This window comes from Balaenoptera acutorostrata, chromosome 1 (assembly GCF_949987535.1).
Source record: "Balaenoptera acutorostrata chromosome 1, mBalAcu1.1, whole genome shotgun sequence".
In the NCBI taxonomy this organism is placed as follows: Eukaryota; Metazoa; Chordata; class Mammalia; order Artiodactyla; family Balaenopteridae; genus Balaenoptera; species Balaenoptera acutorostrata.
In genome coordinates this window covers 89,118,748-89,145,666 of record NC_080064.1, presented here as the reverse complement: position 1 = coordinate 89,145,666, position 26,919 = coordinate 89,118,748, and the positions used below count along the sequence as shown (strand labels likewise).

The 26,919-nt window shown below is 37.6% G+C and overlaps 1 protein-coding gene across 3 annotated transcripts in view; it reads right to left on the bottom strand.

The window, feature by feature from the left end:
• Positions 1-379: 379 nt before the first annotated feature.
• The window catches only part of RTCA (RNA 3'-terminal phosphate cyclase), a 28,925-nt gene continuing 2,385 nt past the window's right edge, over positions 380-26,919 (bottom strand). Inside the window, exons 1-11 of one of the 3 annotated variants that reach the window (XM_007169526.3) lie at positions 22,826-23,090; positions 22,627-22,727; positions 20,879-21,022; positions 18,340-18,463; positions 14,598-14,656; positions 13,024-13,165; positions 12,530-12,654; positions 11,536-11,594; positions 5,358-5,452; positions 4,094-4,198; positions 380-761 (exon numbers count right to left, since the gene is read on the bottom strand). In XM_007169526.3, the coding sequence (XP_007169588.1) occupies positions 660-761; positions 4,094-4,198; positions 5,358-5,452; positions 11,536-11,594; positions 12,530-12,654; positions 13,024-13,165; positions 14,598-14,656; positions 18,340-18,463; positions 20,879-21,022; positions 22,627-22,727; positions 22,826-22,870 (1,101 nt within the window). In that variant the 5' untranslated portion in view covers positions 22,871-23,090 and the 3' untranslated portion in view covers positions 380-659. Of the gene's footprint in view, positions 762-4,093; positions 4,199-5,357; positions 5,453-11,535; positions 11,595-12,529; positions 12,655-13,023; positions 13,166-14,597; positions 14,657-18,339; positions 18,464-20,878; positions 21,038-22,626; positions 22,728-22,825; positions 23,091-26,919 lie in introns of those variants that run through there. The other 2 variants (XM_057528101.1, XM_007169527.3) reach the window with 2 other exon arrangements.

Genomic DNA, 26,919 nt, shown 5'->3' with positions numbered 1-26,919 from the left:
AGGTGTAAGACAATAGAGAGTGATGAAAAGCATTCTGTTCTAAAGGCAATTATTTTTTTAATACTATAAGCCAAACAAAAACATACCTGGGGCTGATTTGGCCAAATTTACTAGGGTTGAAATTTTGCAATTCTCATTGTTTAGCTTTCACAACATATTCAACAGATTCAAAATCAATATCTACCAAATACCCACTAGAAAGAAGATACATATAATGAGACAATGCTTATTAAATGTTATTGTTGACACAGCAAGTACATGTGTACAAAGTTGTCTCATTAAATTTTACATGAGATTCTAGTAGTGATTAGAATTACACACAAATTACAGATCAAATCTACATCCATAACTTAATATACTATATCAAAAAAAAACACACTTCAGGTGAAAAGAATATTTTATTTCAATACTTTAATACTGAAATCAGCTATCATACATATTCACCAACTCTTAAATTTCACTCTCCCTATCTATCTCAGAAGACAGTCAAAGTGAGATTAATAGGACGAAGCATTCTCAGCAAATATAGAACTTTCTGTACTTCATCTCCAAATTTAAGTCAGGTCCTTTAATAAGTTACTGCTTATTCATTGTTCTATAATATTTATGAAATGATTAGTGCAATACATCATTGAGGTATCATTTAAAAGGCAAATACCCTACAGATTTGGATTTGTCATCCCAATTCCTTGGCACTCAATAATGTAAGCGTCTTTAGAAGCATCTTCTTCATCCTCTGATTTCTTCACAGTAAATTTAGCCTGAAACCAGAAGAGCATTTAGTATATAAATAATATGAAAAGCGATAGAGGGACGAGCCCACAACTCCAGCTTAAATAGGCAGTAGTTAATACCAAACTCATTTTATTGAAGAAGCTAGAGATACAAATATCAAATGACTCATGAGAAATTCAATGGCCTAGATATAAAATATTCTGTTCCAGAAGCATGGTCCGTGTTCAGGGGTATACATACGTGTGGAGTTCTGTCAGAATATACAGCCTGGGCCCTACTCCATACCCACTGAATCAGAACCCCCCAGGAGTACAGCTTAAGCAAATATAAATTTTAAAATCTCAACTGTTAATAATAATGCATCTCCACTACCTACTTCCTAAAATTTTTCTAAAACATGGCACTGAAGCATTCATACTTCTTTTATCTTGTCAAGTATCAAAATACCCTTTAATTCCCTCAAATTTTCTTGCTAATTTAATTCCCTAGATATACTATTTAAAATACCTAGTTCAGAGCAGAAAGGTAGAGGGAGGTAACAATTAACATCTTCATTGATCTTTATTGGGCTTAACATTGTATTTTTCACTTAACTAATTCAAGTTTGGCTTTGAAACATTTGACCTCTATCATTATGTTGTGGAAACATGATTTTTTAAAAAGCAAATGTATTCATTCTAAGAAAACTGAATTAAAATCAAAACAACTGAGTAGGCTGACTGAATTTGTGACAAAGGGATTTCAAGTACGCCTAAAACCTTTTGATTCTCTGAAATACAATTTGAAAACCACTACTCCAAGGTCCTGTTGAACTGTAATATTTACAAATTATTCCAGTTTCAGTATTATGTGGCAGTGCGCTGACACACTGGACACTGAAAATTAATGTTGAATGAATAAACACTGACTCTGAATTCTGAGCTAGATAGACAATTTATTAGTATATATATTTTTCTCAAATTATAAGCACTATATAAATATGAAACACAGGTAACAATTATGGAAATCATTTCTAGCCTATATATAAACTTACTGAAAACTACGAAAATTTAGAGTTGGAAGGAGCCATAGGGACTACAGCACACTCTCTGACCTTACTGATGAATTATCTGCACTGAGACACAGACTGATGAAGCACCTTTGCCCCAAATCACTGAGTTAAAACACAACAAAGCTGAACAAGAAACCAGAGCTAAAAATTCCAGTTCACGGCACTTTCCACTGTGTATTCACTTCAAATAACATGTGAGTGTCTACTATGTGCAAAGTACTGTAAGAATGAATACAGGGCTTCCGTGGTGGCACAGTGGTTAAGAATCTGCCTGCCAATGCAGGGGACACAGGTTCAATCCCTGGTCCGGGAAGATCCCACATGCCGTGGACCAACTAAGCCCATGTGCCACAACTACTGAGCCTGTGCTCTAGAGCTCACGGGCCACAACTACTGAGCCTGCATGCTACAACCACTGAAGCCCACATGCCTAGAGCCCATGCTCCACAACAAGAGAAGCCACCGCAATGAGAAGCCCGCGTACTGCAATGAAGAGTAGCCCCTGCTCACCGCAACTAGAAAAAGCCCGCATGCAGCAACGAAGACCCAATGCAGCAAAAAATAATTAAATAAATTTATTTTTAAAAAAAAGAAAAGAATGAATACAGCCTTGCCTCTGCTATCAAGAAGATCACAGTCTACGTGGGGAGACAAATAGTAGTTACAAAATACAGCATAAGTAGAATAATAAAAAATACAATTAACTATCTTTTGACGTCAAATACAATTTGCCTTTGCCTCCTATCAAGCCTTTTCCCACAATTTAACCAAAATCTACCTATCCTTTCTAGTAACAAAAAAAAAAGTACATATTATTAAGAATCATACAAATAACACATTAGGAGTAGGGCAACCGTGGCTTTGCACTTGGTACACCTCTGTAATGCTTAATTTCTTAATACTACTGTACATTATTTTTATAACTTTTTTAAATGCTTAAGGTCAGCACCTTCCTTCATAAAATTCTGAGTTATAAATTTTATATTATTTTATAAAATTACATTATAAAGACTACGGCAAAATGGAAATATGCCACACATTACTGAAAAAAGCAAGAAATGAAGCTGTATGCATTAACTGCAAAAAAATGCAAAGAGAAAAAATTTTAGGAGAGGAGGAGAATACCTAAACGTCAAGAGTGGTTTTACTGGCAAGGGGGAGTTAGGGACAGCTTTTTTCCTCTATTTTCTAAATTTTCTATAAAGAAATTAGTTTCAGATGAAATATACATGTCACATTTTTTAAGTTAAGAATCCTGTAGAAAAGGTATAAATATGAGCTTATTCAATGTTAAATCCTTTTTCACTAAAAATTATAAATCTAGGGAATTCCCTGGTGGTCCAGTGGTTAAGACTCAGCGCTTTCACTGCCAGGACCCGGGTTCGATCCCTAGTCGGGGAACTAATATCCCACAAGCCATGCAGTGCAGCCAAATCAAAAAAAAAAAAAAATTATAAATCTACTTTTCTGAAGCTGAAAGCACTGGTAAATGTTAGAAGTCCAGCAAATACTCTAGTCTACCACAATAAAATCACAAGAAAATAAAATAAAACATTAAAATTTTTTATATAAATAATTTAAGTTTGTAGCCCACTGCAAATCCCTTGTGATTTGATTTTTTTTTAAATTCATTTATCACGTATTCATTGAGAACTTTTATTTATTTTTGGCTGTGTTGGGTCTTCGTTTCTGTGCGAGGGCTTTCTCTAGCTGCGGCAAGCGGGGGCCACTCTTCATCGCGGTGCGCGGGCCTCTCGTTATCGCGGCCTCTCTTGTTGCGGAGCACAGGCTCCAGACGCACAGGCTCAGTAGTTGTGGCTCACGGGCTTAGTTGCTCCGCGGCATGTGGGATCTTCCCAGACCAGGGCTCGAACCCGTGTCCCCTGCATTGGCAGGCAGATTCTCAACCACCGCGCCACCAGGGAAGCCCTTGTGATTTGATTTTATAATTCCCATTAAAACATCTTTACTTACTGGAAGGCAGTACCTACCACACATGAGCTTAGATGTATGCTCTCCCAGTTTGCTCAAAGCTCAGTCCTGCCACTAAGAAACTATCTTGAGCAATTAATTCCTCTGCCTCACTAGACTCATAAGTAAAATGGGATTAATAATAAATGGCCACCTAAAATGGTCATGCAGAGTGAGACAACTCAGCTTCACTGCTGAGTGAGCTCAGTGTCTGCCACGTAGGAAGTATTCACCGAATGACAGCAATTACAATTACTATTAAGTTTTCTGTTGATTAAAATGTGACTCCAAATTGGCCAAAATGAAAATCAATTACTCTTTCTGATGAATACTCACCTTTGCTAGTTGTTCAGCAAAATGTATAGCCGTTTGGGTATGGAGTGTAACTGGTCCTGTTTTTATTCTGGAAATTCCACTGGCTAATGCCATGAAAATGATCAGCTATTAAAAAAAGAACCAAGAAGAAAACTCTCACACATTTACTAATATTTGGGGTTAAAATTCTACTGTTTTCCATATGAAAATACTATTGATACTAGAAATCAACATAGCTAAAAAAGAATTTCTATTTCTTTAGGTTTCCAAAAGTCTTAAGATGATATAAAACCTGTGTTACCAAAAGTCTGTGGTGTAGCACAGAAATGCTTAGTAGCAGATCTCAATATAGATTTTTAAAATTAATGTTTCAGAATATAGAAAGTTAATAAATTTAATCAGACCAACTATCTGTGCAAGCTATTATATATAATATGAAAGTTTCTTCCATACTCTAGGATTACAACATTTTAACACATAAATAAACACACTAATACAGAATTACTGGAGTGTAGACTAGTAAGAAGGAAGAGACTAGAAATAAGGAAAACTGTCTTAAGAAACTGGTCAAGAAATCTTGAGTAATACATTTCTAAACATAGACATCTGATTTGCTATTAAGGAGAAAAAACTAGGGTAGAAAGGAAAATCTATCAAGACAGTGCACCATAAAAAGATTTTATTCGGAAATATTCACTAGCACTTCTCAATGTGAGTAGATATGTTAAGTTTGAGAGATGTATGACACATCCAAGCAGAGATGTTGACAGGCATAAGAAATATAATGAGCATGCAGTTAAGGAGACGGGTCTGGGCTAGTGATATAAATTTAGGAGCTGTCAGCATACAGATGGTACTAAAGCCATGAGACTGTACAAAATAACTGAGGGACTGAATACAGATAAACAAAAGAGGTGTGAGCCTAAGCCCAAGGGCTCTCCAAAATTTAGAAGTTGAGAAGAGGCAAACAACAATAACAAACTGGCAAAGAGACTAGAATGTATGGCTAGCGAGATACAAAGATAATAACAGTATTTCAGAAAGCAAGCGAAGAAAGTATTTCAAGGAAGGAGTGCTCGATTGTGCCAAATGCTGTAGCCAGGTCAAGTAAGATGAGAACTGAAATTTATGGTATATACATTCCAGAATAATACCTAAAAAATGGATTGAACTAGGACATATCAATCAGTGTCTGAAAGTCAATGACTAAAATTTATATTCAACCTAATTGCCCAATATTTGAATCTAATAGGCTTGAAGGTTTTTATCCTAAAAGTGTCATTACCTGGTCTTGCAGATACTCATCCACAGCACCGCCATGTCTAAGATTTGCTAACAGCATTTCAGCAGCTTCAATTCCAACCTTGTCTGCATTAACACCTACAACAGGCACAATGTAAAAAAAACTAAATTAATTACTAAGAGGCAAAAAGTTTAATATATCCCAGTTAGCACTGGTGTAATATCTTTTAGGCCTCTGAACTCACCCAATGCAACCTTTAGGATAAGATCTTCATGTATATTTAATCTTCTGAGAGCTAAGCATATGCAAATATTTTATTAAATGCACAAGTGGAAGAAAAAACAGGCTGCTTTGGCCCTGTTTAAGAAGTACTAATTACAGGGGGACTTCCCTGGAGGTCCAGTGGTTAAGACTCCATGCTTCCACCGCAGGGGGCATGGGTTCTATCCCTGGTCGGAGAAGTAAGATCCCGAATGCCACACGGTGCGGCCAAAGAACAAAAAAAAAAGAAGTACTAACTATAAAACCAATTTACAACTAAGTTATGACCCTATAACACTACACCTTGATTTCAAAATTTTAAATTTGCAATTCATATATGTTACAATTAGTCGGCAGCCAATTGCACTGGAATTAAAGGATTTTTTTTTAAGTCAGATAATTTTCATCTAAGGAAGAACAGAGAAAAATTCTCAGATCAAATATTATAAAGTTTTATTCCTTTAAAATTTGAACTATTTATTTATTCATTTATTTATTTACTGTGCCACGCAGCTTACAGCAACTTAGTATCCCGACCAGGGATTGAACCTGCCCCCTTGCAGTGAGAGCACTGAGTCCTAACCACTGGACTACCAAGGAATTTCCCAGTATCACCTAATTTTGAAAATAAGTCAGAAAATTTATTCCCATGTTCTACTTCCTACTTCTCTACACATACCACAAATATTTGGTACAATGCTGAATACAAAATAAGTCCATCAGAAGTAGTAGAATGTCAAATGACTCTTTTTATTTACTTTAAACTAAATGAACCCTTGGCTACAAATGAAAATGTCCTTTGAAAAATGAGAATGTGGTTATTTTTTATTTTATTTTATATTTGGAAATTCATTTGACTATATGCATGTCTTGATAAAATTTACCAGAAAAGGGGAAATCAAATTTTAACCATTTTTTCCCTTACAGCAATTATTATAATAATATAACAAATTAAACTATCTTCACAACATCAATCAGGCAAGATTCATACATATTCCAAACCATTTCATTACATGACTGAATGAAATGGTTTGGAATATGTATGAATCTTGACTTCTTGGGTAAACCACTCTGCCTTTTCCATTCCTTCTTCTAGATGGAGACGGAGATGATAATACCTAAGTTGCAAACTTGTTAAAATTAGAGATAATATTTATAAAGCTTCTATTACCAAGACTGGTTCATAATAAGCTATTAAGAAAAATAGTTAATATGGAGTACCTACTATGTGTGTACCATACTAAGTGATAGAAACTGGTTCCTTTGCTAAGGAGACATCAGAAAATACTCATATATAAGAGTATTTGAGGATAAGTGAGTGCTAAGCTCTATGGTATAAACTATATATCTAATGAGATTTCAGAAAAGGAAATTATAGGTTCTAGAATAACTTGAGAAGGTTTCATGGAGCATGAAGGACTTAGGTGAGACCTTGAAGAATGGCTAAAATTTGCATGGAAGATGCGAAGGAGAAGGAAGGAATTCCTGGCTTTGTATCAATAGTATCAGAGAGCAGTAGACACCCTAAGGTTTCTCTGCATAGGGGCAAAGTACTTCTCAGAGCCCTTCACATTCCGTCCTACCCAGCCGCCTTGAGAGCGAATAATGGTATGAATGGATCTAACATAATTACCACATATTACTAGCGGTCTGTGGCAACTGAACAAAATGAAGTAAATATGAAAATTTTTCTTATTAGTATTATGTTCGAAACAAAAGAGCAAAATCCTAGTTTCTTCTAAAAACTTAAGGCTTTTCTGACAAATACTCTTCTGATATTCTAGAGGTTTCTTAAAACGGTCTCAATTTTGATGGTTTATAACAAATTAAAATGAATATTCAATGATTTGGGGTTTCTTCTAGCTTATTAAAAGGACAAAACTATAAAATAGTTATCAGGCTGAACAGAGAAAGCTAGAGGACTGATTATAGCATCAGAGAGAGGCCATGAATTACCACATATACTGAAGGAGGAAAAAAAGTGCTTACTACAAGCTAGGCAGTTTCCATACATAAAAAAACAGGATTGATAAACCAGAGGTATAATTCATCTTAGCAAATTGATTTGTCCCATAGTAAAGAACACTAACTGGAAGGTTAGAAATCAACGAATACACAGATATTCAACAATGTAAAGACAAATACATTCTGTCCATACAGCAATCATATAAAGTTGGAAGGGATTCTTATACATAGATAATGGTCCAATCCCATTTTTCAGATAAGGAAAGCCCAGAGTCACCATGTAAGATAATGACAGACATAGGACCAAAACTTAGGTCTTCTTGCTCTCAGTTTAGTGTTCTCTGTTATAATGCACTGCCTCCATCTAAAACTGCAAGATTCCCTCAAAAAAAAAAACAAACACACAAACAAACCTCACCTTTGCAACAGGATTAAAGAATGTTATAACTGGAAGGATTTCAGAGATTCTTCAGGCTAACTCTCTCACTCAATAGATAAGGAAACTAAGGGCAAAATAGTTTTAGTAACTGAGACAATGACAAAAGCATGACTAGTTACAACTTACTGCTTCTAATACATATGGTGGTGTGCACAACCAGCCAATGTTGCTTCTGATAATAACGCTTAAACATTAGGATTCAGAGTCTAGTAATTTTCTAGTTAATTTAAATCTGAAATAAAAAGGGGATCTGGATATTGGGATCCATCACATTCTCTGAGATGCTTAATATATAGACTACCTAGACTAAGAGAGAAGACCCCAAGGTCTTTGCATTTGCTAATGACATCTCCTTTGACTTAACTGCCTGACAGGAAGCAAGGGCAGGCACCAGAAGGAGTCAGGCAACCTCAGTAAGTATGCTGCTCTATCCTGTATTCCCTCCTACCACTATAAGTCTAAAAATAAGTACTGTGCATTCTACATGAGCGTTGTCCAAAGACAACTTCAAAGTAAAAACTGTCTCATATGACAAAGTGAAAAAATATGTTTATGGAATATTAGGAAAGAAAGTTTTTCAGGGCTGGCAGTAAAGTTAATTCCAAGTGTTGCTCATAACAGAGTAACGGACCATTTATGATGTCAATGCAACATATCCAAAACTATCATCTACCCTGGCAAACCAACTACCTCCTATATTCAAAAGTTTTAAGTATTTCCAGTTACCCAAGTTAGAAATCTAGAAGGTCATTACACTGCATTCCTCACCCCCCATTTCCAGCTGATCACCAAATTGTCTATTCACCCTCCTAAATACCCTTATATCAGTACTCATCTCTCTAGACTCAGTCCCTGCATTCCTTGGTGTAGATCCTCACCATTTCTGACCTGAATTGCTGTAACAGACTCGTCTTCCTGCCTCCACTATGGTTTTCCTCTAATCCTCTACACAGCTATCAGACTTACTTCCAAAGACCTGGAATTACATCCCTCCTTAAAATCTTTATGTTTTCAGGATGAAACCCAAACTCCTTTATATGGCCTATAAAGCCCTTCAGAAATCTGTTGACCTCTCTAACCTCAGTCTCTGCGTTGACCCAGATCCTGTACTCATCACCTATGGTTCTAGTTGCCCAAACACAGAACTACACTTTTATGTCAGCACTTTCCTTTGTCCTTCTTCCTTAGCTCTCACTTTTCTATCTGGCTAACTTCTACTTATCTACAGAACCCACTGGAGGATCACTGAATGGCACAAGACAGATTTGAGGTCAATCAGCCCCCAAAGAATGAGCTCTTCTTCTCCTGTGTTCCTATGGTGCCCTGGGGATAGAACAATCGCAGCACTGGTCTGTCTCCTCTGCCAGACTAAGCCAGGAGGCAGAAACGGTGGCTCTTACTTCTGAATCCTTCGTACATAGTACCTGGCACATCTTGGTACCCAACGATAATACAAACAAACTGAACTCACATTCCACCCAATGCCTGCCAAGCACTTACTACTTGTAACATAGGGTCCTGGTCTCTGCTTTATACTTTGCATTATCTTTGCCCTCTCAAGACTTAAAGATATTGCATGTAGTGGCTCACTGATCCGTGTTGATTCCTCACTGCACCTAACAAGTAGTGAGTATACACTAAATATATGCTTTTGATCACTATTTCTCAAATTTTATAATACCTTAGAGAGCTTGTTCAAACACATTCCTGGGCCCCACTCTCAAAGATTCTAATCTGATACATGAGGTGGGCCCCAAAATTGGTATTTCCAGCAAACTCCCAGATGATGCCAATATGCTACCTGTCCGCCAACCACACATTGAACAGCACGGTTTTAAACAGAATTCATTTATGTCCAGTCAACCAAAGGTGTTGATTTTACCTATTCTATTACACTGGTTAGATTTGACACAACTGTATCTAGATCAACCAACTGAGTAGACTAAAATTACCTGGTTTTTTTTGTATTCAGCAGTAATAATGTGGTTAAATGGCATAGCGAGGGTAAGCATCTTTTAAAGATGCTACAAAGTAGGAATAAAGCAATCAACTGCCACACAAACAGTGAAAAGTTCAATTAGAAGTTGCCTCAATGGCAAAAGTAACTTTAAATACTAACCAAAAGATGCATACATGTACCTACTCTCCCAAATATACCACATACTACAGAAATTTCCCTTTCACAAAAACATTCAGTATTTTGAAATCAACACTGTAATAACTGATGCAGGGAAGAACCATCAACAGATCCTAAAACCACTGGATGAAAGTTGTATTAAGATAGGATAATCAGATGGTGTCAAAGTATTATCCCAGAGTATTTATTAATTATAAAGGGAAAAGGGGGAATTCCCTGGTGGTCCAGTGGTTAGGACTCTGCGCTTCTACTGCAAGGGGCACGGGTTCAATCCCTGATCGAGGAACTAAGATCCCACATGCTGCGAAGCATGGTAGAGAGACAGGCAGACAGACAGACAGATAGGTAGGTAGATAGGTAGGTAGATAAATAAATAAATAAGGAACCTTTATAGCAGACAGACGTGGAGAACACCACCTTAACCAAGTGATCAGTCAGCTGTACTGATAAAGGGCATACTGACATTATGTGCACCCTGATGTGATACAACAGAATGCACACAAAATCACCTGTGCAATATTCTTACTAAAAATGTTTAACCTGAATAAATCTAATCATGAAATAATCAGACAAATTCAAACTGTGGAAAATCCTATGAGAAAATGGCCTGGACTTTTCAAAATGTAAATATCATGAAAGGAAAAAAAAGGTGAAGAGACTATTCTGTGGTTTAAAAAAAAAAAAACTAAACAGACATGACAACCAAATGCTGTGTGTGCTCAAAAACAAACAAGCAAGCAAACAAAAAACCCCATATTGCTCTAAAGAATATTTTGGAGGCATCTGGTTATGTCTGAATATAATAGACAGGGAACTTCCCTGGTGGTCCAGTGGTTAAGACTTCACCTTCCAATGCAGGGGGTGCGGGATCATTCCCTGGTCAGGGAGCTAAGATCCCACATGCCTCACCGCCAAAAAGCCAAAAAATATAAACAGAAGCAATATTGTAACAAATTCAATAGAGATTTTAAAATGGTCCACATCAAAAAAAAAATCTTAAAAAAATATACATATATAATAGACAGATTCTTTGGGTATAAAAATGGTAATGTGATTATGCAGATATTATTCTTTGGATGGACACGCTGCAGTATTCAGGGGTGAGACTTGGTACCCGCAACTTGCATAGAGACGGTTCAGAAACACACACAACATGTAGCTAAATGTTCATAACCAGTGAATCTAGGCAAACAGTGTATGGATATTCACTAATCATTCAACTTTTCTATAAGTTTGAAAATTTTAAAAGTATAAAGTTGGGGGAAAGACTGAAAATTTAATTGACTCTAAAACAGAATCAGTTAACCATATCCTTTCAAACTTGTTATCCATCATTCTACAACATCCTAATCCTGACAGATAATTAAAGAATTGTACACTAGCACTGGGAACAGTGGACCCCCTTCATTTAGCTATACCTCGTTTACCAAGCGATGATCCAGCAAACAAACAGCCAGTGGATGTCTCAGCAATAATGCTATATAGGGAAAAAAAAGTATTACTATCTATGCTATAAATGTTCCAAAATTACATGCAAATATAACACAGGAGAACAGTGACTATTAAATAAGCAGAATTAGATCTGGCTAGTATATTACAAAAGTGAAAGTCTTCATACAGAGAGCAGCATGATTAGCATTCTCCATCTTCACCAGGGTATGAGTATCTTTCAGCACTTCGGACAGGAAGTCACACTAGATTCTAATCCACTCACAGGTAAGGAATGGCCCTCCCAGAAGTCTTGTCTTCAGCACTAAGTGGTACCATTTCAAAGGCATACTGCACTCATTATCTTAAATGAAAAGGTCTTTCTACAGAGATGTTTGGTTTTGTTTTATAGTTTTTAGATAGTACTATCATACAAAGAAAATGCATTTACTTTAAACCCTTTAATAGAAAATCTGGAAAAGAGAGCTTAAATTTAAATAACCACAAAAGACACTTTTACTCTTCAAAAATATTAATTAAAGCATTTTTATAACACTTAAATCAATAACTACTAAATGGATTAATATACTATATTTCTTTGTTAAATAGATCTTCGCCGTATCTAATATTTACTTGTAAACTGATTTCACATTTGAGATACAGAAAAGCAACTGGAAATATTTCTCTTAGGATCATCTTCAAAGGCTAACTTCCGATTAGCTTAAACATTTAAGTTCGCTATATAAACAAAAAGGCTCTTATAATGTAATAAAAGGTAAACCATCCTCAGAAAAAAAAATTCAGAATAAAATAATCACCATAATTCATCATACTGTTGTTTTAGGTAGAAATGCCCTTAAAAATATATCTTCTTAAAACTACAAATTTAAACAACAACAAAAAAAAGACAAATGTTTAATTAAAATAGAATAATTATATCAGGGCTCTCTCAACCAACATCTAGGAAAAAGTATATTGTCTCACATTATTCCATTTCCATTGCCAAAAGCTTGGTCTTTAGGTTCCTGAACAGGCTGGATGTTAACATACAGATCCCTAATCTCCTTTCTGATGCATCTTACGGCTGCCGCTGCCATATCTTTTGCTACCTATTTTGGCAAGACAAAAAATTAGAAAATAAATTAATATTATTTTGACAATTGCTTTCAAGCCTTCAAAGACATATAATTAATAACCTTTACATGCATCATATAAAAACACAATTTTCAACAGTAGAGAACACAGAATTTTAAGAAAAAGTTTTAATGAAAAGATTTATTTAAAAATTAAGTTATTTCAATAATTTCAAATTTTAGATGATATAATACTTATCAAGACATGCATACACTTCTAAGATCATCTAGACAACTTTATTTTTTATTACTTTATTTTATTTTTTTAAATTTTTATTGGAGTATAGTTGATTTACAATGTTGTGTTAGTTTCAGGTATACAGTAAAGTGAATTAGATAACTTACTTTAAATGGCAAAACACCAGCAACAAAAGCTCTTCCATATATCTTAGTCACAGAGCCACGGTCAGTTAAATTTATTGGGTTCAACTGTTTAACTGGCGACATTCGGATAATCACTTCACCACCTCCTTTTGGGTAGTAGCCCCTATGAAAAGTATCATAAATACATAAACTGATTGCATGACAAAAATAAAGCTCAATATTTACAATAAAATAACATGTGAGTGATATCCAACTACATAATTCATGTTTGAAACTTCCAAATAATGTTTTAGATCTGTGTTGTCCAATATGGTAGACTCAAGCTACGTGTGAATGAATGAATATTAATTAATTAATTAATCTATTTATTTATTTATTTAGGCCACACAGCTTGCAGGATCTTAGTTCCCTGACCAGGGATTGAACCCACGCCCTCAGCAGTGAAAGTAGAGTCCTAACCACTGGACCACCTGGGAATTCTCTATTTAAATTTAAATTTAATAAAATTTAAAACGTAGCTCCCCAATCCTACTAGCCACATTTCAAGTGCTCAATAGTCATATGTATCAAGTGACTACCATCCTGGACAGATAGGGAACATTTCCCTCAGTACAGAAAGTTCTATTCAACAGTGCTGTTTTAGACTTAAGCTACTTAATGGTAGGAGCTTGGTCTATTTTGTTCCTGCTATATTCCAGTGCCTAAAACAATGTCTGGCACATAGTAGGTGCTCAATAAATATATGATGAATATTTAGTAGCTGAACCACTAATAAAATTTTAACTCAAATATTTAGTGTCACTTATGCTGAGAACACACAGATGAGAATGACAATGCTCTTATCCACAAAGAACTCCCCATCCGGTAAGATGGGGCTCCACATATAATCTACTAGGACACAAGCCAGGCTGTAAGGAGGACTACAAGACAGATGTAAATAGGAACTCCAACTGAGGCGCAATCACTGACAATTCACATAAGAAATTACAAGTTTCATTTTCAGAAAATGTAGGATTTCCAATTTTTAGGAGAGTAGGGGAAGAAAAACATGAACAAAGATACGGAAGTCTGAAGGAACAAAGTATGTTTAGGGAATGGCAGCAATCATGTAGTTAGAATATATGGAGGGGAGGGAGAATAAAGCTAGAAAAGTAAATTGGAAAAAGACTGCAAATCACTTAAATGCCACACCAAGAAATATGGCCTTTTTATTATGTGGCCTTACAGAGGGAAGGGAAGCCTTACAGAGAAATAACCTGAATGCCCAATATGTCTCTTAGAAAAATAATTCTGGTTGCTCTGTGGAAGAGAATCCCTTTTATGACCCTGCAGTGCCCATTCCAGTTGTCTGCACACAGTGAGCATTCTGTCTGTGGTGAGCATGGATAATTCTAGATAGGAAGGTGCCTCAGTGTAGCAATTCCCTTTCAAGTCCCCATGCCTCTGCTGCTTATTGTTTTTAAGCCACGAAGTACTATTATTTCCTATAAGATATGTATTAAGTGGGTTACGGAATGACAGTTCTCCAAGATCTAACTTTTCCACTATTTTTAGCACAAGTAGTGGGTCAAAGGGTTAAGAAATAAGTGACTTACCTCATTTTAATGTCACAATTAAATGTGAAACCAAATTTTTCAACAATTGGCTTGAAAACCTGAAAAATCAGTTTATTGTTACTTTAATCACCATATTCACTGTCAACAAGTATATTTAGTAAACAAAAGTGCTCTGCACTGAAGTAGTAATGAGGCACCATGGATAAACAGTGATATAAAAATGTGTAGGCTAGTTCTATTTTTCAAATAAAATAACTGACATGTAGCTAAAATTAAAAGTTTAACATTTAATTAATCAGAGCTGTGCAAGTCTATCTAACGAAAAAGAAAAATAATCAGAACTCAGGATACTTGATCCTAGCAGTTTTTAACTCCAGAGGCCAGTATTTCCTAACCTTCTCAATATAATGTACCGTAAGAAATTAGGGGGTGTTGAATAGCACTCCATTCTGCGTTCTCAATTTTTTTTTATATAGTTGAAATCTCACTGCATATACAACGTTTTATACATTTTTCCCCATTTAATATTATAAACAAAAGCATTTTCCCAACATTATAAAATTCCTCTTAAAAAATATTTGAATGACTTCATGGCATTCTAGCATAATTTACCTAACCACTGTCCAAGTTTTCATTATTACATAATTATATATATTATATAACAATAATTATAGTATATAATGCTCTGCTCCAATACCTTTAACATTATCTTTTGCTGCATGTCACAATATTTAATTAGGGTCATTTCCTTGAAGTGGAATTACTAGGTGAAGAGAGATTAACTTTAACTTTCATTATACATACTATCAAACTGAATTTTAAAAGACTGTACCACCTATTAAAACGGCAAAAAAACTTTTAACTGAAATCTGAGACTATCAAGCGCTGGGGAGGATGAAGAAGAGCTGAAACTCTCCTACAGTGCTGGTGAAAATGCAAAACAATGCAGCCACGTTGTATGCCAAAACAATTTGGCAGTTTCTCAGTAAAGGTAGACATAAACTTACGATTACAACTGAGCAACCCCTCTGCAGGTATTTACCCAAGACAAATAAAAACTTATGTTCAGACAGAAAAACCTGTATGTGTTTATAGTGGCTTTACTCATACTTGCCAAAAACTGGAAACAGTCCAAATGCCCTTCAACTGATGAATGGATAAACTGGTACTGATAAACATCCATATAATAGAACACTACTTAGCTTTTATTGCTGATACAGGCAACATGGATGACTCTCAGACGTATTTTTTAAAATTTATTTTATTATAGTTGATTTACAATGTTGTGTTAATTTCCAGTATACAGCAAAATGATGCAGTTATGGGACTTCCCTGGTGGTGCAGTGGTTAAGAATCTGCCTGCCAATGCAGGGGACAAGGGTTTGAACCCTGGTCCGGGAAGATCCCACATGCCGCAGAGCAATGAAGCCCGTGTACCACAACTACTGCGCCTGTGCTCTAGAGCCCACGAGCCACAACTACTGAGCCCACGTGCCACAACTACTGAAGCCCACGGGCCTAGAGCCCATGCTCTGCTATAAGAGAAGTCACCCCAATGAGAAGCCTGCACACCACAACAAAGAGTAGCCCCTGCTTGCCGCAACTAGAGAAAGCCTGCGTGCAGCAACGAAGACCCAAGGAGGCAAGAATCAATAAATAAATAAATTTATTTATTTATTTATTTTTAAAAATGATTCAGTTATACATATATATGCATTCTTTTTCATATTCTTTTCCATTATGGTCTATCACAGTAGGACCTTGTTGTTTATTCATTCTGTTATATAATAGTTTGCATCTACTAATCCCAAACTACCAATCCATCCCTCCCCCATCCTACTCCCCCATAACCAGATGTATTACAAGTGAAAAAAACAGACTCAACAGGCTATATACAGTATTATTCTTTTATATGACATCTGAAAAAAAGGCAGAACTATGAGAGAAAACAGATCACTGATTGCCAGGGGTGGAGGAGTGGGATTGACTACAAAAAGGGATAACAGAATTTTCTACAGTAATTCTCTATCTTGATTGTGATGGCTGGTTCACAACCATACATCAGAAATCACAGAACGGTACACTACAAAGGGTAAATTTTAGTATACATAACCACACCTCAATAAACCTGGAGAAAAAAAGATGATACCACTTTTCTCTCCCACTAGTTGTATAAGCATGCCAATACTGAATTTTATCATTCTAAAAATTTATAGTCAAAACATGGTATTTAATTATTTTTTAAAATTTTATTTTACTGTGGTAAGAATATTTAACATGAGATTTAAGAGTACAACACAGGGCTTCCCTGGTGGCGCAGTGGTTGAGAATCTGCCTGCCAATGCAGGGGACACAGTTTCGAGCCCTGGTCTGGGAAGATCCCACATGAGCCACAATTACTGAGCCTGCGCGTCTGGAGCCTGTGCTCCGCAACAAGAGAGGCCGCAATAGTGAGAGGCCCACGCACCGCGATGAAGAGTGGCCCCCTCTTGCCACAACTAGAGAAAGCCCTCGCACAGAAACGAAGACCCAACACAGCCATAAATAAATAAAAATTAAAAAAAAAAAAAGAGTACAACACAATATTGTTGACTATAGTTACAATGTGTACAACAGATCTCTAGAGCTCATTTATCTTACTGTACTGAAAATTTATGTCCGATAATTATTAACTCCCCAATTTCCCCCTTCCCCTAACCAGCATTCCATTCTTTGATTCCATGAATTTGACTACTTTAGATACCTTACATAAGTGGAATCATGCCAGTACTGTCTTTATGTGACTGGCTCATTTCACTTAGCACAATGTCCTCAAAGTTCAACTGTGTTGTCACATAGAATTTCTTTTTTTTTTTTTTTTTGATTTATTTATTTTATTTATTTTTGGCTGCGTTCAGTCTTTGTTGCTGCACGTGGGCTTTCTCTAGTTGCGGAAAGCTGGGGCTACTCTTCGTTGCTGTGTGTGGGCTTCTCATTGCGGTGGCTTCTCTTGTTGTGGAGCACGGGCTCTAGAGCACAGGCTCAGTAGTTGTGGCACACAGGTTTAATTGCTCTGCGGCATGTGGGATCTTCCCAGACCAGGGCTCGAACCCGTGTCCCCTGCATTGGCAAGCAGATTCTTAACCACTGCGCCACCAGGGAAGTCCCCCACATTTTCTCTATCCTTTCATCCATCAGTGGACATTTAGGTTGTTTCCACATCTTGGCTATTATGAATAGTGTTGCAATGAACATGGGAATGCTAATATCTCTTGGAGATTCTGATTTCAACTCTTTAGGATAATACCTAGAAGTGGGATTGCTAGATTATATAGTAGTTGTATCTTTAATTTTTTTTGAGGAACCTCCATACTGTTTTCCACAGTTGTTGCACCGTTTTGCATTCCCATCAACAGTGTGCAAGCATTCCAATTTCTCCACATCCTCACCAATCCTGTCAAACATAGCATTTAATTCTTACTTTGAGTTTTTCTTCCGAATCATGATCCCTGTATTCAGAAAATAACAGACTTATACGATAAGCAATATAATATATATACATTATAAGTAACATAGTGTATATAATAACTGAGGCTTTTTAAAGCATTCACTAGGAGCACAGTTCTAAGATACAACACACAATCTAAAATAATCATCCTGTCCCACAACAGAACCAGACACCATTAAGAAATTAAACAGCTATGTACACAAAAACACTCAGGATATATTTACATAGAGAATGGAGATTCAGAAGACTATGTGAGATCATCTTAGTTTTACCGGTCGCAACAAAAGCCCTTACCATGGCTGTGTAATCAATCTGCGGTGCCATTTCAGCATTAGTTCCCCCTTTCAGACGAAGTTCTGATGGACAAGCAGCGAAGAGAGCACAGGGCATTGAGACCTGCATCAAGAGGCACACACTCCTGAGGAGAAGGCAGAACAGGCTTAGCTGCATTTTCTTTTTAAAGTCTCAAGAAAGAGACATTACTACTACATATCACCATTAGCTGAAGCACAGGCAACTGAGAAGGCGGGCACACGCCCTCAAGTTTAAAGTTAAAGAACACTCCAGGGACTGAATGATAACATCCGATTAGTATTTCGCAGTAGAAGGAACTGGCCTTAAATGAGAAGCAAATCTGGGTTTGAATCCAATACTAAATACATTAGCTGTGTGATCTTAGGTAAGTTCTAACACTTTTCTTTATGTTACAGAGAAGTAAAAAAAAAAAATTTTAATTAAAGCATCTCTACAACGTTTTTATAAAAGGATTCTTAAAAGTAACAGTTTATGAAAATGCATTCAAAACCATCAAGGTCTAGAAATATTCTAATGATTGTATCGGAGTCTCCACCATGCACAAGGCATCGTTCCAGATATTAAGACACAGTTCCTACTATTGTGGCATTTGTGGTATGATAGAGTAATGTTTTACAAAGACTGATAGCCAAATATTTTACATGGAGAAAACTGTTAAGGAGATAATCCTTACCATAACTCACCTCTGTTTGGTCCTTATAGTCAAATAATGTGAGAAATCATAAGAAATAATTATAGAATATGTAGCATTTTATAAAATGAAACGGTCAGATTTCTAAATGAGCTGTTATCTCCCTTCTCCAAAGTCAAGGGAAAACAATCATATTAAAACATAGATTGTAGTTCGAAAAGGAGTGCAACATAGCCTCTACATACCAAAAGATAGCCTTTACTTAACTTTCTTATAGCAATGATGCATGTGTACTGAATTAGACAGTCTCTATCACTGATAACGCATTTCATTAATTCAGTAAATATTTATTGACTGTATAATGTGTTAGGCATTGTAAGAGAAAATGCATGCAATATAATCCCTGTTCTCAGGAACTGAGCCTAGGACCAAGTGAAAAAAACCTTGCTCAGGAAATGTTCAGTTTACTATAAACCATAGGTTTACAACTACTGAACTTCTGTTTATTCTCTGAGAAACCCAACACAGTTAAAGTGTCTCTCTTCCATTCAATAAAATCAGATTCTAAGAAGACTAAAGAAAACCTTTATTTTAGAAGAGTAAGGAAATGCAAAGACAAAGGTAGACATGAGAAAACACATGGTACTGTAATCACAGTTAGGGATGAAAATGTTAGAATTCAAATAAATAAGATGTGTTTTCGTACTAGGAACAAGCTTGTTTGAGTCTACTGAATGGAGCTGGATTATCAACTTTAAACTCACTGCCCATACGTTCTAGTGGATTAGAAGCCAGAAGGCCTAGATTCTAATTCTAGCTCTGGTTAATCACTTAACACCAGAGGGTCTTCACTCTCTCATTCACAAAGTGGAGGAAGGGTTGGAACACCTGGTTTCTATCTTTTCTCCTGTAGCTTCAAAGTTCTATGATTCTGTGTTAGTTAATTTTTAGATAGCTGATTAACTATAACTTTTTCCCCCATTTTGTACCAGAGAATGCCCAAAATAATAAGCTCACTAGAAAGATACCTCAAAATGCTTTAATCCCCTTAAGAAAGTTCTCATTTGGCAAACTTCACCTTAGGCCTAGCAGCAAGCCCCTTTTAGCAGAACTCTATTCACATCATAACTCAAATCTCAATCGTCACTAAACATTTTAAGCTAAAAAAAAATCATAATTTTTTGAAACAGTCATTTCTGAAACAAACTGGCATTGGGTTTACAGTACTATTTCTTACTTTACCAAATTGCCTAGTAAATGGATAGGATTTTGGTAAAAGGATGCTGCTTACAATAACAATCAGCCAATAACAGAAGACACAAAAATTGCTCTCCATGTTTTATCAATAAAAGGAGGGATTCTTGGAAAGGTATAAAGGCTCAATTTAATTGTTAAATATCCAGTTTTCAATAGGGAGAAAAAGCCAAGATCATATATAAAAACTTCTAAATAGGGTTGTATAAGTATCTATTAAAAGATAACAAAAATACCTAGACTAAAAGTAGAAGATGGCTCATAATTTGCAGTAAGCCAAGAACTAAATATGCTACACCACAAAGACTACTATCACTATAGAGCATGAAACTACAGTTGTTTTCAGATGTTCATTTTCTAAGTGATAAAACTAAAGAAACAAATACGCTATACTACACATGTGAGAAAATTCTAGATAGGTATAGCAATAGCTACAATTAGGAAGCAATCAGGTATCTGAAACTTTACACAGTCTCTAACCCTGAAAGGTAAGTGTTTTAGCTCCATTTTAAAAGTGAGGAAACTACAGCTTCAAAGAGGTTAAGCCACTTGTCCAGTAAGTGGTAGTACCTGCATGTGCATCCAGGTCTAATTCCGAAACCCATACTTAAATGGAATGTAAGTGACACATACCCTGCTGTCTTGGTATCTGCTGTGTGGACTCCACCTTTGATCTTCTCTGGCGTAAACATTATTTCTGTTGAGCCGATTTCTGCCCCCTCCAGTTGCCCATCACAGAAATCTCGAATCATTTCCAGTCCAGATAAATGCTGAGGCCTTCAGGTCATAATACTGCATCAAAACGTGTGCATTCAGACTGCCTATATCCCCACTTTTTATGACACATTTACAAAACTTCAATGGCAAGAAAACAGCAAGCTCTAACCATAGTAAGTGCCAGAGCTTCCTTTTGGCTTTTTATGCACGTAGGCTACCTGCTGGTAGGCATTATTTTAAGGGTTCCTTCCAGACCAGTTATTTTAACTATAAACATATATGCTGATAATATTGTTGCAAATTAGAAGTATGCAAAAGAGGAAAACTAATAAAACTATCTAAGTGCCACCAGTCTCACTTGCATTTCACTGAATAATCTATGATACCTGCATGGGCTGAACTGTGTTCCTCTAAAATTCGTATGTTCAAGTATCTCACAATGTCACTGTATTTAGAAACAGGGCCTCTGAAGAGATGATTATGTTAAAAGAGGCAGTTAGAGTGAGCTGTAACCCACTCTCACTGGTGTCCTTACAAAAAGAGAAGATTAGGACATACCAGGGGTGCACATGCACAGAGGGATGAGCATGGGAAGAGGGGGCAAGAGGGTGGTCACCTCCAAGCCAAGGGGCGAGGCCTGAAACAGAATCTTCCCTTATGGCCCTCAGAGGAAACCAACCCTACCAGCATCTTGGTCTTGGACTTCCAGCCTCCAGAATTGTGCAAAAATAAATTTCTGTTGTTTAGGCCACCTAGTCTGTGGTATTTTGTTATGGCAGCCCTAGCAAACTAATAAAATACCTCACACAGCCTTAATGAATTAACTGCCCTATTGGTGAAATGGGTTACTGCAAACTACTGCTGTGACAGAGAATTACTGTTCACACATATCAGTAATTGCCTTTTAATAATTTTAACATGGAATGTGGATAAAAGACTATGAGATAGCTGATCGATTAGAATGAAATATATACATAATACAAGTACAAGGAATCAGTCTGTCTTCCCCCTGGGTCCTCTTCTAACGGGTGCATATACCTGACACTTAAAATAGTGGCATGCCTAGCTTCCCAGACAGAAGAAACAAGGTCAACTGTCAACATTTTTCCCTCTCCGACAACTGATAATCCTGGTCGTATCCACAGCTTCCTAGAGGTCTGAAAGCTGGAATGACACATCTCAGGGTCCTTATGAGACTAAAACGTGCGGCAGCAGAAAATGCACTGGTTAAAAAGTGGGGTTTCCTCCAGCCCTAGAGCCTGTTCTGCCCTGATCTACCTTGCCCGCTGCTACGAGCTCTCCGGGTACTTGGAATGCCCGATGAGGTGGGGAAACCGTTTAAAAGATAACTCATTAGGAAACGAGACAACTCTAGCCAAATAGAGAAAACATGGGCCTATTTTCTGAACTTGCCCCTTGAAACTTTCAAGGGCACACAAGCCCGGCTACGGCTAACCGCCCAGCCCGGAACACCGTCCCGCGGCCCGGGCGGCCCAGCTGCAGAGTCCTCAACCCTGGGGCCGGCGGATCTTCCCAGCATCACCGCCGGGCTCCAGATTCCCAGCCCCAAGACCCGTCCCCCATCCCCCAGTGGCCTGTCCCCCGCCCCGAGCCCCCAGCCCGCTCTCCACCCTCCAGTCCCGCCGCCTGGCTCCCCGATTTACCTAAGGCCCGGCGTGCTGCGGCCTGCTCGGATCTTCTGCACCCGCAAGGGGAGACCCAGGAGACAGCTCAGAGCCGTAGACACCCTCAAGATCTGCCCGCCCTGGTGCGGAGAGAAGAGAGAGAACATCAGATAGGCAAGCTCTGTGCCGCACCCCGGGCGGCAGCCGCAACCCGCCAGGCCTCGGGCTCGGCACTCACCCCTTCCATGATGCTGCCGTCCACCTCGACCCGCGGGCCCGCCATGGGGGGCGTCCTGGGGCCGGGCCAGCCGCGACTCAGCCTCGGCCCGAGCGGGAGGAAGAGGAGGCGCGGGCTCCTGCCCCACAGCTCCGGAGGCGCGGTCCTCGCTTGGGGCCGCGGAGCTCCACGTAAATGCGGAGGACGCGCCGGCTCCGGGAACGCCCGACCCAAACCAAGCTGCTCTGCGTGCAGAAGCCGGGTTCGCCCGGCCCACAGCCAGGGCGCATGCGCGCCGCGCGGCGCTTAAAGAGGCGGCGCCCACAAAATTCCGGCAAATCGGAAGCTGTCCAGCAGGAGGGGTGGTGGCCGGGGAGGTTCCCTGGAGCGTCGTAAAAAATGTGTCCCTGGAAGACTTGCGCCCTGAACACAGCAAAACGCGCAGATTGCCGAAAGCCTCCCTTTCAGCTCTAGTCGGATCCTCCAGTTGTCTCGCAGGCTTGTGCAAGCATCTGCGTTTATCTCTGTTTTCTCGGGGATCCTGCCGTACCCAGAACTGGAGACTCTTAGAGCTGAAGATGTAGGAAAGGTCCCTGCAATGCACCGACCACCCTCTCTGGTCGGGTTTGCCTTCTCTGCAGCCTGTCCCTTGAAATGTGTGTCCCTGGTGCATTGATGATACCCATGAGCCTCTCGTTCTTCGTGTGTGTGTGTGTGTGTGTGTGTGTGTGTGTGTGTAGAGTATTATCTGTTTTTCTTCTGCTAGACACCATTTATTTGGGGATGAGTGGAAAAGGACAGAATCAGAATCAGTAATATAATGCTCAAAAAAGCCAAAGTTATGCCACCTTGTCAGAGAATGAGTGCAAGTTCATGACTGCAATGAACAGTGCCACTAACGTAATTCACCTCAGAGGAGGGCAGGAACGACAACCCGCTTCTTGATTCCGCTTGTGGTTCAGTTCCTACATTAACTGAGTACCAAATCATATGCAAGCCTCTAGGTAAGCAAAGAAGAGTAAGGTATTTTCTGCCTCGAAGTTATTGGAAGTATATAGTAGAGACTGAGAAGTGATAAATTATAATGTCATTCTTCTTAATGATAATAATGTACTGTACTTATCTTACAGTTCAGTAAAGAGAGAGCAGCAATTAGAATATGATAAATCATAAAAATAATAGTCAACATTTATTGAGCACTTAGCCACTGCATGCATTCACAACCTGCTGAAGTACTTACTGTTTTTACTCTGATTTACAGCTGCATGTGTTAAACAATTTGCTACAAGGCCACACAGTTAACTAGCATACTGTGATATGAACCGTGGTGCTCTGAGGTGAACACAATTGTCTCCTAATCCCAACATTCCACCACTTTTGTAACAGAGAAAGCCCTGGGAATGCATATACTTTACCCAATCTCTGATACCAAAAGCAGACAAAGATGACATGGAGAAGAAAAATTTATAAATTTTATAAATTCAGATGCACCAGGATCAATCAAAATATTAACAAATAAATCCAACAACGTTTATGAAATACCATACAGTATGACCAAATTGGGATTGAATATCATTCTAACATTGGAAAAATGTTATGATGATATATCAAAAACCTAAGATCCCATTAATAGATGAAGAAAAAGCATTTGAAAAAAAATCAAGATCTATTAATGATAAAACAAAAGCAAATGAACCTAAGAATAAATGTAAACTCCCTTAACCTGATTAAGGACATCTGGAAAACTCTACAGCAAAGTTCATTCTTAATAACAGTAAATAATGGTAAAACATAAGACATCTTTTAAAATCAAAACAAGATAGTAATGCCCACAGTTATGGCTTCTTTTCAACAGATGATGGAAGTCTAGTCAGATTTTACAAGAAAGAGATGAAAGACACAAGACTGGACAGACAAAAACAACACCGTCATTATTCACTGGTGATATGATTACCTACATAGAAATGCCATTTGCAGCAACATGGTTGGACCTAGAGATTGTCATACTGAGTGAAGTAAGTCAGACAGAGAAAGAGAAATATCGTATGATATTGCTTATATGCGGAATCTTTAAAAATGATACAAATGAACTTATTTACAGAACAGAAACAGACTCACAGACTTAGAGAATGAACTTATGGTGGGGGGGGATAGTTAGGGAGTTTGGGATTGATATGTACACACAGCTCTATTTAAAATAGATAACCAACAAGGACCTACTGTATAGCACGGAGAACTCTGCTCAATATTCTGTAACAACCTAACTGGGAAAAGAACTTGAAAAAGAATAGATACATGTATATGTATAACTGAATCACTTTGTTGTACACCTGCAACTAACACAACATTGTTAATCAACTGTACTCCAATATAAAATAAAAAGTTAAAAAAAGAAAACCTCAAAGAATCTTTAGATATATTATTGAAAATATAGTTTCAATAAAATTCCAATCAAATGCCCACAGTACTTTTTTAAGGAGCCTGACAAGACAATTCTAAAATGTATATGAAAGAACAAAAGTGCAAGAATAATTTAAAAAGAATGAGGTGAAGGGTACTTGTCCTCTGAAAACCCAGAATTTCTATGAAGCTAAAGTAATTAAGATAATGTGAGATTGGTACAGTGATAAATAGATTACTTAGAGCCCTTAAACTGATTTCTTTGACAGATGAGATGGCAGATCAGTGGGAAAAGAAGAACTCTTCAGTTTATGGTGTGGAAACAATAGGTTAACCATAAGAAAAAATGAAATTGGATTTGTATTTCACACCATACACAAAAACCATTTCAAGATGATTTAAAGACTTAAATATCTCCCACCATATTTTAAACATTAACTCAAAATGGGTCAAAGCCCTAAATGTAAGAGCTAAAACTATAAAACTTTTAGAAGACGATATAGATGTAAATCTTCATAACCTTGGATTAGTTGATGGTTTCTGAGCTATGACACCTGAAGCACAAACAATTTTTTAAAAATAAATTGGACTTCAATTTAATTAAAATAAAAAACTTTTGTGCTTCAAAGGTTACTATCAGGAAAGTGAAAAGACAAACTAAAGAATGGGAGAAAGTATTTTTAAGTCATGTATCTGATGAGTCTAGTATTTAAAATATATAAAGAACTATTACAACGCCAAAATAAAAAGACAACCCAATTTTTAAATGGGCAAAGGATTTGAATAGACATTTCTCCAGAGAAGGTATACAAATGGCCAATAAGCACATGAAAAGATGTTCAGCATCATTTGTCATTAGGGAAACCCAAATCAAAATCACAACGAAATATTGTTACTGAACGCCGCTTGAAAGACAATTCAAAGACAATTCTGTCAATTCTTGAGAGGCAAGTGTTGGTAGGAAAGGAAAGGTTGCTTTATTTCGGAGGCCGGCAACCGGGGAAGAGGGTGGACGCCTGCAAGGGAACCAACTCCTGATTGTTGCTCAGGGGACAGGGGCTTTTAAAGGGGAGTTTCAGGGCTATATAGGCAGAGGGAGGGAGTAGAACAGCATAGTCAGTTCTGATAGTCATCTTGAAGTAAGTAATGTGGTGATCTGATCAGCATCGTCTTGGTTGTTTCAAGATTACTGATTAATCTTTAGTTCCAGGGTTTGTTCCCATTTCTTTGAGGCCACTTCTCAGAACTGTGGCAGCTTATGTCACGGCTTCAGTTCGGTCATCATGTAGTCATCCTCCTCCACCTGGTGGGGGCTTCAGTAGCTGCAAAACAGCTCACAGGATATGGCCCAGAATATTATCTAGAGCCCTTAAGGAGGAACTAAAGGTCCTTGACTATGCTTAATGATTAAACTATTATTATTTGGTCTCCTTTGACTGTTTTCCTTTGTTTCTGCATTTTCTCACTTCTCTGATTAAACTTATTCTTTGGCTAAAGTTTTTCCATAGACAAAAGGCAGGCTGAGGATATGGGGGGCGGGGGGCAAGGACCATAGGGTCCTGCTCCGTTTCAATATCACTTTATATCCACTTGCATGGTTATAATGAAAAAGACAGACAATAACAAGAGTTGGTGAGGATGTGAAGGAACCAGGACCTTCATACACTGCTAGTGAGAATGTGAAATGGTGCAGCCACCTTTGAAAACAGTCTGGC